This window comes from Furipterus horrens, unplaced genomic scaffold, assembly GCF_987537825.1.
Source record: "Furipterus horrens unplaced genomic scaffold, mFurHor1.1.pri manual_scaffold_5, whole genome shotgun sequence".
Taxonomy (NCBI): Eukaryota; Metazoa; Chordata; class Mammalia; order Chiroptera; family Furipteridae; genus Furipterus; species Furipterus horrens.
This window is the reverse complement of record NW_028327175.1, coordinates 187968143-187986298: the sequence shown is the minus strand read 5'-3', so window position 1 is coordinate 187986298 and position 18156 is coordinate 187968143. Positions and strand designations below refer to the sequence as shown.

At 38.3% G+C, this 18156-nt stretch overlaps 1 protein-coding gene across 2 annotated transcripts in view; it reads right to left on the bottom strand.

Annotated features, from left to right (window-relative positions):
• Positions 1-18156, bottom strand: part of MXI1 (MAX interactor 1, dimerization protein) — a 75463-nt gene that overhangs the window by 43490 nt on the left and 13817 nt on the right. Inside the window, exons 1-2 of one of the 2 annotated variants that reach the window (XM_090278569.1) lie at positions 14762-15032; positions 12872-13004 (exon numbers count right to left, since the gene is read on the bottom strand). In XM_090278569.1, coding sequence (XP_090134695.1) covers positions 12872-13004; positions 14762-14834 — 206 coding nt within the window. In that variant the 5' untranslated portion in view covers positions 14835-15032. Of the gene's footprint in view, positions 1-12871; positions 13005-14761; positions 15033-18156 lie in introns of those variants that run through there. The other variant, XM_090278568.1, reaches the window with a different exon arrangement.

The window sequence follows — 18156 nt, the reverse complement described above, 5'->3', positions numbered from 1 at the left end:
TTCTGTCCCTGCTTTCCCTCTTAGCCCACCTTCACCGAGCCCCAGTACCCCTTTCCCTCCGGCTATCACCAAAAGGTACATATTTTTTAAATATCATTAAAGACAGTAAAACTTGAATAATGCAGGCTTTTAGGGGAAAAATGCATCAGAAATTTATTTTTTTTAAATATGTTTATTGATTTTAGAAAAAGAAGAAGAGAGAGAAAGAAACATTGATGTGAGAGAGGAACATTGATTAGCTGCCTACCATACATGCACCAATAGGGGGATCGAATCCACAATCTAAGTATGTGCTCTGACTGGGAATCGATCTCTCACTTTTTGGTGTATGGGACAATGCTCCAACCAACTGAGCCACAAAGGTCACGGTGAAATTTATTGCTGCTTCTTTGACAATGATAAAAACACATTACCACCACCACTACTAAGAACCCTAAAAAAACAAGTGTCTAAAAGGATGCATAACAAAAACTACAATCAATAAATTTTTCCTTAAACTTAGATATCAAAGCTGAATACTGTATATGCATCTCCTACGACTAAACATTTCCACTTAAAAGCATGTACCAAACTAACATACGCATATATGTTCACCAAAGCACATACAAAAGAATGCTCATTCTTTTCCCTAGCCCCAAACTGTAACAATTTAGTATCAATAGTAGAATGAATAAATTGTGAAATATTCATATAATGTAATACTATAGATCACTAAGAGTGAATTATTATGCAATAACATGGATGAATCTTCATGATTTCATCATAATGTTGAATGAAAGAAGGCAGACACAAAAATACATACTGTGTAACTACATTCATATAAAGTTCAAAACTGGCAAAATTAGTTCATGGTATCGAAAGCCAGAATAGTAATTATGTCAGGGAGGGGGTGCCAGTGACTGAAAAGAGTCAAGAGAAGGGCTTCTAAGAAGAGTCTAATATTTTATGTCTTCACCTTTGTGAAAACTCTTATCAAGCCATTTACTTAAGATCTGTACACTTTTCCATATGTATATTTTTAATAAACAGAAAAAAATGAAATTACATATAACTGAACTCTGTAAAAATCAATTCATTTTCAATTATAGCAAACACCCTAATTTAAGTCTCTGACAAATCCTTTGATATACTACATAAATATCCCTAAGTTATGCACTTTGTAAGGCACAATTTTCAATAAATTTTTAAGTACAAAAATCATACAGAATAAGTTTTCTCAGCACAATGGAATTAAACTAGAAATCAATAACCATATAACTAGAAAAATATAACTATTTGGAAGATGCGTCACAGATCAAAAAATGAAGTGCAGAGAAATGAGAAAATATCCTAAACTGAAAAATAATAAAAATACAACTTATCATAATTTGTTGGATGTAGCTAAATCAGTGCTTGCAGAAAAATATGTAGCTTTAAATCCTTATGTTGCTGGAAGGGAAGCCCAAAATCAATGATCTGAGATTTCATCTTTAGAAGCTAGAAAAAGAAGCGAATTGAACCAAAAGAAGTTGAACGATGATTCTCAACTATGGGCTATTATTTTGCTCACTAGAGACATTTTGGGTTAGCACAACTAGGGATATACTACTGGCATTATGTAAGGGGAGGCCACTGATGCTTGTAAACATGTTATGAGGCTCGAAACAAAATTATATGGCCCAAAATGTCAATGGTGCTAAGGATGAAAAACTCTGAAGTAGAGGAAAGAAAGAATAATGCCAAGATCAGGAGTAAACAAAATAGAAAACAGAAACACCAGAGGATATCAATAAACCTAAGAGCTGATTTTAAAAACATCAGTAAAAGTTGATAAAACTTCTTCTAAGACTGATGAAAAAAAGACAAAGATTAATAATATGTACAAAAATAACCAATATCACAAGTGAAAGAGCACATCACTACAGGTCCTACACACATTAAAAAGATGGTTAGAGAATATGATGAACAAGTTTATGCCAATAAATTCAACAATTTAGATAAAATGGACAAGTTCTTTAAAAATACAAATTATTAGAACTCAAGAGGAAATAAAAACCTTCAGTAGGCTTGCATCCATTAAAGAAATTAAATTCATAATAAAAAACCTTCCCATGAAGAAAACTCCAGACCCAAAATTCTTCATTGGTAAATTTTACCAAGCATTTAGGAATAAATAATACCAATCTTACAGAATATCTTCCAAAAAAATACAGAAAGAGAAAACATTTCCCAGCTCATTTTGAGGCCAGTACTATTACCCTGATACAAAAACCTGATAAATTACATTGGAAACACACACACACACACACACACACATGAACATACATAATGCCACTTTCGCCCTGGCTGGTGTGGCTCAGTGGATTGAGCACCAGCCTGTGAACCAAAGGGCCTCACTTGGGGGTGCATTAGAAGCAACCACACATTGATGTTTCTCTCCCTCTCCTCTCTCTAAAAATGAATAAATAAAATCTTTAAAAAAAAAAAAAAAAGAATACTATCTTTCATGAACAGACATAAAAATTCCCTGGCCAGGTAGCTCAGCTGGACTGAGCAGTGTCTTGATACTCCAAGGTTGAGGGTTCAATCCCCAGTCTGTACATGTTTAAGAAGCAACTGATGAATGCATAAATGGAAAAACAAATCAATGTTTCTCTCCCTTCCTCTCTCACTCTAAAATCAATTAATAAATTTAAAAAGAGAGAAAAAGGGAGCCTTTTCAAGGGAAGTACATCACACAGAAAAGTGATTCTCAAAGGGAGTAAGGGAGGTGAGGTTGGGGCGGGGGGTGGTAGCTGAATTTTCTTGCTCTGAAAGCTGCTTTCTTCCAACTGGCTACACTCCTGACATATTAGTTTCTTTCAAGTGTTAAAGGAATCATTGCTTAATATTCATTCATTGCGCCTTTAGTTCCTTTTAGCATTTGTCACAGTTCAAGACTCTTCATTATCTTACTGCAATAAATAAGAACAGGCAAGCTTTTTTTTAAAAGTTTTATTGAAGTATAATTTAAATACTATAAAATTCACCCATTTTAAGTGTACAGTTCAATAAGCTTCAGTAAATTCATACAGTTGTGTAACCATTACCACAATCCAATTTTAGAACACTTCTATCATCCCAAAAGTTCCCTTACATGCATTTGCAGTCAATTTCCACTCCCACTCCCTAGCCCACCATTGGTCTGCTTTATCTCTACAGCTTTGCCTTCTCTATAAATCTCATATAATGAAGTCATGTAATATGTACTCTTAAATATCTGACTTTGTTTACATAATGCTTTTGTGGTTCATCCATTTTGTTATGAGTAGTTTGTTTCTTTTTATTGCTGGGTAGTATTCCACTGCATAAATATATAGTGCTATATTTTATTTATCCATTTACGAGCTGATGGACATTTCAAATGTTTCCAGCTTTTGGTGATTATGAATAATGCCATGACCATTCACATTCAAGTCTTTTTTTGTGGACAAGAAGAATAGGAGACCTAAAATCATATAACAGTGCCTCACACTTGGTACACTTGACCATTGAGATCCAAGTTATTTTTCACACTTATGAAAATGGCTGACAGTATGAGGCATATACTGGTACTTAATAAATGAATATTAAATTCCTACTGATACTTAAATGTTTGTTGAAAGAATAAAAGAAACACATTACTCAGTTATTTCTGATTAGCCTCAATTTCAAATGTTGAAAAAACAAACATAGCTCTATCTCCAATGAATGTACCGGCTATAAAAAAACTGACAATGAGAATAAAATATTAAATATCCCCAGATTAGTTTCATACAAAGCCATCAATTAAGCTTAAATTTCACTAAGTCTTCTCAACATATGTCAACATTTCATGAAAAAATACCTTCAGATTTATGTGACTGAATTCAAAATATTTAGCTATTCATTCAATTAATAAGTATTTATTGAGTATCTCTGCTGAGAATATAAAGACTCTAACATTACAAAGTCCTTGCCCTCATGCAGCTCACATTCCATCATCCACTTTTTGCAAAAATAAATAGATAGATAAGGCAGGATTTACTAAGAAAATTACAACTATATACCGTACACTATGGCACTATATCCTTACACTGTTAATCACCATGTAACTTAATTTATATATACTTTAAAATATTTCAATTTTATATAGATAAATTATTTTGGTTTTTTTTTCATTTTGTTTCTTTAAACAGAGAATTAAACACAGTAGTTATTAAGAATTCCATAAAAATATTAGACTTTGAGCTTTTTGTAGCCCCCTGATAAATGAGATTCAAATACTTCTTTTTTACTTATAGTGCTATTTCCAGGGATGTAAACTACCTTCCAGGGGACAGCTGACTGGGTAACACGTTAAAATGATAATATTAAGTACACCAAACAGTTTTAGAGCCAGGCCTAGAAGCCTGTATTTTAAATTGTAACTTATGTGCATTAACTGCTACCAACAAAAAATGACAGAAAAAAATCCCAAGGGACTTAGTATTAATTACAATATATAGTCCAGAGTTTTTGTGGAGACTGAATATCACTTTTATTCTGTTATTCATATAGAAAATATATACTATCACACAGGACTATGGTGATCAAAATTAAAAACCTGGTAATTCACATTTCTTCTAATACCAAAGCAAACTTATTACATTTTGCCTCCTATAGTTGCTTTTACAGTTCCTCAAAAAGAACCCTATTATTATCCCTCTCTAATTAATTAATATAAAAATAAAAGAAAATCAGTTGCTTTATCAAAATATATGACTAACTAAAGACTAAAATTATGTTCTTCTGTAATTTAAAAATGCCCATTTCTCCCTGGATGGTATGGTTCAATGGATTGAGTGCCAGCCTGAGAAACAAAGGGTAGCTGGTTTGATTCCCAGTCAGGTCACATGCGTGGATTACAAGCCAGGTCTCCAGTTGGGGACGCACTACAGGCAACCACACATTGATGTTTCTTTCCCTCTCTTTCTCCCTCCCTTCCTCCTCTCCATAAAAATAAATATATAAATCTTTTTTAAAAAACAAGCCCATTTCAACTGACTTCAAAGGTCTCATTATGTGGCCTCTGAAAATGGTATACAGTGTTCTCAAAAGGCTATCAAAAATATTTCCTGTGATAAAGGCAAGGATATAAATACCATCCTTTTACCCAATGTCATAAAAATAAACATAAAACCCATAACACTTTTCCCTAAAATGTATGCAGTAACATTAATAATAACAATATTATCTACTAAACCAAATATTTTCTCATATAAGAAATTAGTTACTTAGATTAAAAAAAACAACAGCAAGGAATTTCACTCTAATACCAGTTAGGGAATCCCTATATCTCCTTGAATGCATGATAAAGTTAACTATTGAACAGGTATGTTCTGCGAATTTACAGTATTTCTTCAATAACGTATTATAATCTTTTTCTATAAATTTAAATAATTTACTCTGTACTATGTTAAAAAATAAAAATGGCCCTGTTATAACATATAATTGACTTCTGTTATTTACCATTTTATAATATTCATATCATACCTTTTCAAATATACCATAAGTTCGCTCCTCTATGGTAGGGAAGCAAGTAAAGCAACAGTTACATGTACATAGTGTAAGTTCAATAAATTTGGTTACTAATTACCTTTAAGAGAGCAGTTTCAATAGCTAGTAAAAATAGGAAGCAAACTGCAAAGGATGAAAAAGAGCACTGGTGGAAAGGCATTAAAGCAGAAGGTACACACCACACGTATCAGACATTTAGCAGAGCAGAAAAGGAGAGCACTAACATATAAATTCCAGGTTAGAGACACTGAGTCTTAGTCTTTAAGTATATTATTAGTAGGAATGTTTGCTGATCCTAGAGAAAGAAATCCTGAGGATTAGTCTCATCTAGTTCTACCTGTGGAAGTTATTCTGCATACCAACCCAGTTTCCTTACCAAAAGAGAAAAAAAAATTTCACTTTACCTCACAGAATTGTTCTGAAATTCAATGAGATAATAATGTATGTTAAAGAGCTTTACACACAAGTAGTATACTGCATGCAAGGTGTTATTATTATTATTAAAGATGGCGTCTACCATTTGACACAACATTCTAATTCTTCATGTTTATCCCAAGGATCTAGGTGGACAAATGCACAAAGGTATCTATACAAAGATGTTCACAGCAGCCCTGTTTGGAATGAAAAAAAAATCTAAAAATAACTTAAATGGCATCAACGGCTGACTGGCTTAACAAATTATGGTACACACATGAAATAAAATGTGCTGTGATTTAAAATGATTTAACAGATGTGTATGAACAGGAAAAAATGTTCAGGATAAGTGAAAGCAAGATTGCAAAAGGTTCAACCCCAAGATCCCTCACAGGATCCTCTATTTTTCCCTGCATTTAAGCTCATCACAGTCTGAAATAATATCTTTACGTTTACTTGATAGCATGTGCTTCCTTTATTAGAGGTAATAAAGATGATGTGCATACACACATACACGCAGAGAAGCAAAAGTAGTGCCAGTATTTTAAAATGTAGGAAGCCAAAATGAAAAACAATCTAGGGGGAAAAAAAAAAGCAGGCTCAAATTACATCAGCACTACTGACCTAAAATGGGACTAGAAATATATTTTGTCAAATCATACCATCGAATGTATTTGATTATATTAGTATCTGGAAAACTGTCTTCACTTAAGAAATGACAAAGAATCACGCTATATCCAAAAGGAGGCAATGCTGTTTCATTGGAGAAATTTCAAAGAGAAAGCTTTCTTCAGGTCAACAGTCTTGCCTAGTTGGAATGGAGCACATACTGCTTAAAATCCAGTTTAATATTAAACTCAACCACCACCTACAGCTATCACGCTTGGACAAATAACTTACTATCTCTAGGCCACATGTGCTTTAACCACAAAATGAGTAATAATATCTTACCTTCATAAAGCAGAGAATTATACCAGATGAAATCTCGAGTTCCCTTTGTATGTTTGTGATCTTCCACATCATATTTAATATTCTGGCAAAAGGCCTCTCATCAAATAGGAACAGAAGCAGTTATCCTACTGACTTACAAGGCTTGATCATTTAAGTCTCCTTCAAAAGATACTCCCACAGAGATATATATCCTTAAGAACCCCAGCCACAGCAAACTTATGCTTCAATGAAGCATTTAATGGAAAGTCTGAGTTTGTTTAGAGTGAGGTATATATATATATAATTCTTAAGGACTTTTCATTTAAACTCAATTTTAGTGGAAGACAGAATATTACAGAACATGTCACACAGGATTTTTTAATCACCCAACATTTGGAAAATACTGAAGAACAATACTGTACTAACATCATTAAGAGTTTAACTGCTACCAATCTCCACGTTGTCTTAAAACTTGGAGAGTTTTCTAATTGGACAAAGACCCAGAAACTATTTCTTAATATAGAAAATTTGAAAAACATAGAATAGAAAGAAACTTCACAAAAAATAATAAGACTTTATCTAATTATTCTGTGAACAAATAGGCACATGTTTAAGAATAAAAACAGAAGATATTGCAACAAATTAAATGCAGAAGCAGATGTAAAATCCAGCCATCTTCTAATAAGCCAGACAGTAAAGGTATTTGTAAAAAATGCCAGAGAGAGAGAGAGAGAGAGAGAGACTAAAAACAGAAGATATAACAAATTTCAAACTACCTTCAATGGGGAAAAAATCCTCTACAACTATCCTAGAAAAAGAACTCACTACCACCCCCCAGAAAAAAACCCTAATAATCCATATAGAACACAGCCAAAAAAGATACAAAGCTAAAAATATAACAATACATTGATTTCCTATGAAACAAGACTAAAACATTTCATTATTCTGTAGCTGAAGAAAAGTTAAACTAATGACACATAAGCCAAGTTCTTTTGCTTTGTTTTTTATAGTGTCCTCAAACTTAGCAGGTGGAACTGAAATATCGCTGCTGTTATGAGATTCTTTAGTATCCAAAAGATACTAAAGAGAAGAAAATTTCATCAGCTTGAAATTCAAGTACTCACTACTTTCTAAATCACTTTAAAATAAATGCAATTATTATATATATGTCACAGGCACATACCAGTATTTATTGCCAATATTTGAAGACATATGGTTCTTTGCATACACAAATTTGGTATTCTATTTGCATGACATAGGATGACAATAAGTGTATTTTAAAATTAATTGTAGCATTCTGTAGAAGTGGTGGTTTGAAGATTTTTATACTTCAAATATCACATATTCTTTCCTTTCCAAATGTGTTACCATTTACTTCTTTTAGAATACAAAGTAATCGAGTTTGTCAAAGCAAGGGCTGCATATTTTTTCATCATTTCTCCTTTCCAGAGTATACTACAGTACTCGGCCCAAAAGAGAAAGTCAGTTCCAACTTAGAACAGTCTACCTGGAATTTAAAAACCTTTCATTTTTAAGAAACATCTGCTGTATATAGTGCACTGTGATAGGTATTGGGGATAAAGCTTTAAGAAGAAGAGATTCGAATTCCTGCCTTTGTGGAGTTTTTAGTCCAGTGAATGAGAGAAGAATTAATCAATCAGATAACTGTATTTCTACAAACTGTAAGAACAAAATATAAGGGTGCCATGGGGTATGTAAACATCTGATTTACTTTGGCAGATAAGGAAAAGCTTTCCTGAAGAAGTTATGATTGAGCTGAAGTAAGAGTGTTATTAGGCAGAGATAATTTGGCAAAAGGGGAAGAAAAATGATTCTCAGCAGAGAACAGAGTATGTGCAAAGATATAGGAGGAAACATGGTATGTTGAAATTGAAAGAAGGCTTGCCAATATAATTCATCAGAATTATATTTGGGGTAAGAGTGGTTGCAGGGATACTAGTTAGGAGGTTATGGCAGTTGTCCAGGTGAGAGATGAAGGGTAATAATGAAGATAGAGGCAGACTGAAGAGATACTAAGGAGGAAATCAGTGTTACACACTGAAGTCACATAAAGTTAGTAGTTTTAAAGATGACAGATATTGAGATTTTTTTCAGTTGTGAAATAAAACAGTCAAGAATCCAGGAATTTGAGCTTATATGATGCTCTGCAATGAGCCAGGTAGCATTTGATGCCAGGTTCTCTAATGGCAGTAACATTGCAAGGGTGATTTTAGGAAGTGTGCCAGAAGGCCATAACCAAGAATTCAGTAAAGTTGACCATGTATTTAAAAATAATTATACAAGGTCTGTCCACAAAGTATCCATCCATGTAATATGAAAAAGAAAGACATTTATTAAAGAAGATACAAGAAACACTGTACATAGGACAATGACACCTCAGTTCCCCCTCAAAGTAGGCACCTTGGGACTTCACAGTTCTCCCAATCACTATCAGCTGCCCCGTCATATTTTCCTGGATCTCTACCATTTCAAAGGTGATTTTAGTTTTGGGAGAAGCCAGAAGTTGCAGAGCGCCAAATCTGGGCTATAGGTGGGCTGAGTCACCTTGGTGATTTAATGTTTTGCCAAAAAACTCTGCATGAGACGTGATGTATGAGCAGACGTGTTGTCGCGATGAAGCTGCCAATCACCAGTGGCCCATAGCTGTGGTCTTCTGAATTATTTGAATAATATCTGCAGAGGACTGTTCAAGCTTAACACAAAGTCTGATGCAGATTTGTTGCTCTACTTGATCAGTCATTTTGAATGCGATGGCAACATGGTACACATGCTCACTCAACAGCGTCTACATTCCCACTGCCTAGTACAGTGAAGTCGTCATTGTTCATGCATACACATTCCGGTCCACTCTCCTTGGCTGCCAGGTTACATCAAAGTTGCACAAACTGTTCTCATTATATTAACAATGGCTGGACTTTTTCTGGACAGACCTTATATATTATTATATATCCCAAATGTCAGTTAGAAGGCTCCCAAATGATAAAATTACTGGGATTTTCAAGGTAGAAGCTTGCAACATCACATTATATCACTTATCTTCTCTCCTTTGTACTTGTATGAAAATAAGATTTCAAGACTTGAGGGAAAGGAAGAATAGAAATTTATAAAGTAACATAAATTTATGAAATAACATTTTATATCAGGAATACCTTATTACACCTGAGAATATTAGGGAAAAAGTCAACCAACATTGTATCTTAAAGATGCTACCATGTCAGAGAAACTAATGTCCCTTTATTACATACAAGACCAGTATTCAAAATGCATAATAGAACAGCAACTTCCACATAGGTAGCTTTTTAATCAGGAAAATAAGATATATGTACTCATCAATTCTATCCTTTCCTTGACTTGGATGATTAATAAATGAAAATTTTTTACAAGTCTTTCTTTCTTTCTGCTTTATGTAACCAGTATAATAAAATCTCTATTAAATCCAGTAATAGGATTAAGGCTAACAGAAAGTCTACATTTTTCCCTTACAAATGGACTAACAACACTATTTCCCAAGTACCCCAGTATTGGAATTTGATCCTTGGCTCCCCTACTTCATGAAGCTGAATTTTTTTTAATGGTAAGGAGGATTAATTTCTAGTATTTCACTTCAACATACTAATTTTTTTTTTATAGGCCCCAGGCTAAATCCCACACATGAGTAAACCCTGAGACAATATATTCTAAAATCACTCTCTCCACTTACATTCCCATGAAAATTTACCTTCCTTAGTCTTAAGTGGTCCAATGTACATGTAGTTATTTTCCCTTGGGTACTGTAAGAACATGGCATGCTTGTAGTTTTAAGAACTTTTTGACATGCTATGTTAAAACACACAGTAACTAGCACTGTGGTCCCACACACAATAGTAGAATCCTAATACAACACTAGAATGAAAGAGAAACAGCACTTAGTCAAAACCCAAAGCTGAGCTAAGTATAAGTCAGCTCTCAAAGATTCATTAATGACCTGTAACATAATTGGTAAAATCTAGAAATGCACATTTATTAATGTCTCTATAATCTTTGAGTTGTTAATAAAAATGTCATGTTTGTAATGATGGGGTCATAGTGAATAACCAATATAGTAACTAATCTCTAAAAGTGTCAATAAATCAGTGTCATAAAACTTCAGGGAAGAATGGACCTCTGGTAGAATGTACTAGTCTATTCCCTCATTTTACAAATAAGAATGGTAAGTGACAGAGAGAAAATGAAATGAGATCATATACCTGATTTCTAGAAGATGAAAAGACAATAAATACTTATAGCATAACAGAATCCAAGTCTGGTATTCTATCTAATACTCTTTCTTTGTCTCCAATTAAAAAAAAATTTTTTTTAATCCACATGTGGACTGAAAAACCCATGAATTTCTGAATACAGATCTTAAGTGCTGATACCTTGACCAAAGGAACTATGAAGAGCAAGAAAATTTATACTTATATTTTTTAAATGCTGAGTAACATACCACATGTTATGTTAAACTTACCATACCATAATAAACCGTCTAGACCCACACATACACATAAATATGACATATAAAGCTTGTGGCTAATTATTTCTAAAATTAAGTTTAAAAAAATACATAATAGTCTTGAAGAATAAAAGAAGCCCATAAAAGAAACATACAGCTTTAAAGATGAGTCAAAGAGAAAGAATGAATCCTACTTTTACTTCAGTGATGTCCTAAATGCAGAATAGGAAGATCTAACCTTTTGAATTCTAAGTATGATCTACAGGAGCTTCAGGTTTTCTGCATCAATTAGTAAGAGCCCCTAGTCCTGCTGCCTTCCTAAGTGACTACCTATCTGGAGTTTCCCAAAGCTTTTAAGAAAACTTAAGTTACCCAGAGATGGCTCTATGCCCCTCCGAAATGAATGTTTATATTCCCTAGACAAAGCTTTGGGAATCAGAAAAAAAGGGTCTCAATTCCTTTCACCAATGGAATAGGCAGCATGTGTTGATTTTAAGACAGCCTTTTGAAAACTTCATGAGATGACTCCTTAAAGTTCACTGAAGAGATAGCCAGACACTATCAAAAAAAATTTTTAAAGGGAAGTCAACTGTGTCTGAATATATCCAGATAAGCATTTTCTAGGGATCTGTTCTGACTAAAAAATAAGCATCTTTCCCTTTTTTATATTTATGCTTTAAAAGCTCCCTTACCGCCCTCGCTGGTGTGGCTCAGTGGATTAAGCACTGGCCTGTGAGCCAAAGGGTTGCCAGTTTGATTCCCCGACCAGGCACATCCCTAGGTTGCAGGTCATCCAGGTACATGCCCGGGTTGTGGGCCAGGATCCCAGTTGGCGGCACGCCAGAGGCAGCCAATTGATGTTTCTCTCAGACATCGATGTTTCTCTCTTTCTCCCTCCCTTCCCCCTCTCTAAAAATAAATAAAATCTTTGAAAAAAATTAAAAAGCTCCCTTACCAATTCAATCTTATCATTCAATAAGAGTAAAACTTTCAAAGCGTGGTCTTCCCCTTTATCCTTAAACAACAAACAGACCACGCCCACTAACTTCCTGCTCAACCTAATAATATTTCTGTTCCTTTAACAAAATCCTTAATTCTGCTTTATATCTTTCTTAAGGTTACTTCTGATTTTTACAAATTATTAGATCATCCAAGTTTAAAGCTGGCCTAAGATTACTTTTAGCATGTAGTTGCATGCATGCACACGTTGCAAAGCCTCTCAACTTACTGTCCCTCTAAATCATAGACCTCCCGCCACTTAATCCCAGCGAGAACTTCTTTGATTGTCTTTTTAGATTCTATTCCTTCCCTTCCACACAAAGTCAGGTTAAGATTCCTAGACTTCAGGATTTTAAAAAGGCCAGATCCCCAGGGGTGATGGTAAGGGAACCCATCTGGCTTCCCGCGTTGCTCCAGACTCGGTATTAGAGGCCTGGCACGCCTGCCTGAGTGTGCGCTCCCGCCCTCCGCTGTCCTTCCTGAGCCCTCCCGGCTTGCTACCTGTTGGCAGTGCTGGTGTTGCTGCTCCCTCCGCTGTGTTTCTGGGCCCGGCTCAGCCTCCGCGGGGGCTTTGAATGCTGCAGCCGGGGGCTCGGCGTGGAAGGGAACGTTGAGGCGTAGCCATGTTCACACTCTAAGAGAGCAAGAAAAAAAAAATATATATATATATGTATGATAAGAGGAATCTACCCAAATCCATGGATCCACAAATCTGAAGTCCTCGGGGTAACAGGTTGTTGTTAAAACAGAAGAAAAAGAGATCATATTTTTCACTTTTTAGTTGAAAGATAACATCATCTCCAGTCCTCACCTGGACATCAATCCTATGACATTACACGCAGACTCAATGAACCACCTGAAAGGTGTACGGATACTTCCTCCAAATCAAGTCATTTATCCCTCTACAACATCCTTTTCTCAGTTCTTGACTTACAACACCCGGATTTCTCAGCCTGGTGACCATTTACCTCCATTATTTCACTCACTTCAAAGTTCCCCTTTTCCTGTAACTCTTCCTATTCTACAAAGTGTAATTTCCCTCAATTATTTCACTCACTTCAAAGTTCCCCCTTTCCTGTAACCCCTTCTATTCTACAAACTGTCGCACTAAGCCCCACATTTTCACGTACTTAATTCAATCACCCGGTCTTAGAAGGGCGTTTTCTCTCCTCGGGCCACGCTTCCCAGAGTTCCTACCCTTCACAGCCCTTTCTCTTCCCGTCTCCTTTAGTACCCATCCCTAAAGGGATTCATGTCACCACCCCTAGATATTCAAGAGTCCCCTTCCGCACAGCGTGTCCTCCTCCCTACCTTTCAGCAGGCACTCCCCCCTGTGCTGCCCCCACCCCCTTCCTTCAGTTCCTTCAGCCTTCTTGTCCTCAGAGTCCCTCAGATTCCCCTCCACCCTCAAGGCCCTCCCTGACTCCCTCTCCCCGGGTCCCCCTGCGCGCCCACAGCTCCCGGTTCACCTTCTCCAGCTCTCATTTTCTCCCCGCCCCGCATCCTCCCGTACAGACACATACCTACATGCACCACCCCTCCCACGTGTGACCTCTCATACACCCTTCCCCTCACGAACACACGCGCAGCCACCCTCACATATGCACCCCTGTTCACATGCGCACCCCCCTCACACACGCATACTCCTCACAGGTGCGTCCCCACTCACACAAGCACCGCCCCTCACACGCACACTGTCTTCATACGCACACACCTCTCCTCACAGGCGCACCTCTCCTAACACACGCATTTCCCCTCACACACGCACAACCCTCCTCACAGGCACACAGCACCCCTCACCTGCGCACCCCTCCTTACACAAGTATCTCCCCTCAGGCATGCCCCCTCCTCACACGCGCACCGCCCCTCAAACACATTACCCGTCACAAACGCATCTCCCCTCACACACGCACACCTCTCCTTACACAAACATCTCCTCACACAAGCATCTATTACACGCGCATTTCCCCTCATAGACACATTTGCTGCCACAGGCGCACAGCCCACCTCACGCGCGCAACCCTCCTCAGGCGCGCACACTCCTCATATGTGCAACCCGCCTCAAGCGCCCATCTCCCCTCACACGCGCAAAACACCTGACGCCCACAGGCGTCCTCACACAAACATCTCCCCTCACACGCGCACAACCCTCCTCACACTCACGCCCCTCCCCTCACAAGCGCACCTCCCCTCACACGCGCGCACCTCCCTTTACATGCGCATCTCCTCTCACATGCGCACAGCCCTGCTGACACGCGCACCTCCCCTCACAGGCGCACACACCCCTCCTCACACCTCACACGCGCGCACCCCTCACACGCCGCAATCGGTACATGTGCGGAGCAGATTCAGGCTCAGGAAGTGGTGGAGGCGGTGGCGTCCAGCCGTTACCTCGGTCCCGGCGCTCCAAAAATTCGGCCGCCTCCAGCAGGCGCTGCACGTTGATCATCCGCACCCGCTCCATGGGCACCGCGGTGGCTACCGCGGTGGCTACCACGGCCTCTCCGCGCTCCCTTCCCCGGCCGACAGGAGGCGCCGCAACCGGTACATGCGCGGCGGGCTCCCTAGCCCGGCAGCGACTCGGCGCGCCGTCCAGCACTCCCGGGGACCAGCCGCGCCAGTCGCCCCTCTGCCCTGGCCGCGCAGCTGGCAGCCCGCGCGTGGTTTGTTTACCTCTCCGCGCAAGCACGGGGGAGGGACGGGAGCAGCGCCGCGGCCCGCCCCCTGCCTTGCCTCCTGGGAAATGTAGTCCCACCCCCCCACTGCACGCTGGGAATTGTAGTACGTACACAGTTCTGGTGCTTGAGCTCTGCCGAATTCCGTTAGTGCCGCTGGGACGTGTAGTCCCGTTTGCCTTCTCTATTCAGGGTAGAAAGATTAAGAAGTTGTCTGGACTTTGCTTCTGTCAGGGAAGGACTTGAGCTAGCTGAGTGTCTACTCCTAGAGAGCCCTTTTCTCAACGACTCCCTGCAGGTGCCCAGGAGCTGAAGCATTTATTTTTTTGAAGTTCCAGCCCTCTGTCGCCTACTTTCTCATGTAACTTCTGTGCCTCAGTTTCTCCCTCTGCAAAATGTGCTGCTCGGACAGCACAAACAGAAACACTTGAAAAGTCAAAATCACTGTTCAGAAATGAGGGAAGATCCAATCAGAACCAGAGAGGGCTCCATAAGGCCCTTCTTCCACCTCAGTTTCCACGCAGAGGTGGGTACTTTCTTTTTTAATCTTATTTTTTAAAACTCCTTTCTCCTCCCCCAACCCCTCACTAGTGATTTTAGAGGCTAGAAAACCTCTGGTGCTTCAAGTAAAGGATATAATTGAGCTGGTAAGTGATTTGAAGCCGAAGTCACACAAGGTCAGTTCAAATTCTCACTCTGCTACTTAGACTAGCTGTGTGGACTTTTCAAGCCTCATTTTTCTCATGTGTAAAATGGATATAATTACTCTACTTATCCAAATGCTGAAGGCCTGCCATGGGCCAGGCACCGTACTAGACATAAAGTGTACCGTAATGAGATAAACAGACATGGACCCTGCTCTCAAGGAGTGCATAGTCACTCCTTGAGATTAAATGAAAATAATTCCAGCACTTAGTACATGACACTCAATAAATGAAAGATATGGTGATTATTTCATGTTTTCCGTAGAGACAGAACTGAAAGCAGTGGTTAATAACTGCTGGGACTGCATTAAAAGACTGTCCTCACCGTCACCCTCTTTCCAAGTCTTCAATCTAACAAGTCCTCAAAGTCTAGACCAGAGTTTCTCAGCTTCAGCATTACTGGCATTTTGGGGCCAATAATCTTCTGGGAGAGGGGAGAGGGTGATCTGTGCATTTTGGGATATTCAACACCATCTCTGGCCTCTACCAACTGGATGCCAGTCACACACCATCAACCCTCAGGGGTGAGTCTCCAGACATTGCCAAATGTCTTCTGAGGCACAAAGGCACCCCCGCTTGAGAACCACTGATCTAGGGAGAGGAAAGGCAAGAAGGTCATAAATGTTGATGGCTCTAGGACCAAGCTGGGAATTTTATAAACATCCATAACTTTCTCCCACCCTGATTACTCTGACCAGCTGGTAGACATCCAAAATAACAGGAAGCTCTTGGTGAGGACAGAAATTCCAGTGGCTACTACAGAAAATACCATCTCAGGATGAAAACCTTACTCACAGAAATGTCATGGGCTTCATACTGCATTTTAATACCCTCTCTCTTTTTTTTTTTAAAGTGAGCAAGATTTCCAGTGACGTCAAAACTGCAATATTCTGCCAGCCCTTTTAAATATTACACTTGGCATCACATTTAAGAACCAAATAGATGTTCCATCAAGTGCAGGAAGATCCAAAATTTGAGGTGTTCACAAGCCATAAGAGAATTAATTAATTAATCAATTAATTAATTTTTGGTAAAGGCTTTAAAACAGGGACTAAGATTTTTCAGCTGTAGGCTAGGTTGCTTCAAATCTGGAGTTTCCCACTGGGTGTTGTTAACAACCAATATCCACTCTCAAAAGGGACATGTTGGGTAAGGTAAGAGTGAAATAATTTAAAAGAAAATACCTATTCACTCAGAACATGTTAGTTGAGGATAGAAATTATTAGGTTGAAATTTAGTTTCTACCACTTGTAGAACCCCTTTAAGCTTTAGATCCGAAACTGCTAAGAGCTACCTAAAGAACTTAAAAGAAGTAGGTTTATGACACATAAAAGTCTATCCAGTGGGAGGTAAACCATGTGAAATGCAATCAAGAAAAAAAGTACAAGCTGAAAACATATACGAGTTCAAAATGGGTTTAAATCCATAGATCATAAGCCCTAGCAGGTTATTAAAAGGAAGCAGGATGCGTGGTACACATGCCTGGCCTTTCTCAGTTGACCTCCAGAAAAATTAACCATCCCTTCCTTCTTTTTTTTTCTTTCTGAAATTTTGAAGATTTTATTTTATTTTTTAGAGAGTGGAGAAGGGAAGGAGAAAGAGAGGGAGAGAAATACCAATGTGCGAGAGAAACATTGGTTGGTTGCCTCGCATGCCCCCAACTGAGGATGTGGCCCACAAACCCAGGCATGTGCCCTGATTGGGAATCAAACCTGCGACCTTTGGGTTTGCAGGTCAGTGTTCAACCCATTGAGCCACACCAGCCAGGGCTCTTTCTAAATTTTTATTGTTTACATTATTGGGGGTGGGGGGAATTCAGTTTTTTTGTTTTTTAGTTGAAACATTGGAAATTTCAGTTAGCCTAGGAAGAATAATTATTACTGGAAATTTTATAAAGTAAGATACATAAAGATTAAGCTGGATCTAACATTTCTGTAATGATTTTTAATACTATATTCTTAAGTGAATTTATATTATATAAAAAGTATGAAATAAAGAGAAACATGCAGATATGCTAAAAATCAAAATAACTATATTCTTGTTTTTTAGTATATTTTTCGAAATAGGTGAGTATGTATAAACCAGGTAAACTGTTGCTTTGAACCAGCCTTTTTAGAAAATCTACTGGCAAAAGAACCTGGAATCCTACCTACAGTCTCTGGTTCTGTCTTATCCTTAAAGTAGCTGTCTTAAGAAGTCTCCTGAAGATGGAAAAATTCCCCCAGAGTCCCCCAGGCCTATAACAAACATAGCCTGATGGGGGACAATCTGCCTTTTAGAGGAAGCAAGCAAAGCTCTCTGTTCTTACGGGTCCCTTCCCTGCACAGTTTACTCAGTGCAGATTTTCAGATGATTTATTGCATATTCACGAACAACGGAGGAGGCTCATCTGTGTTATATCTTTTAG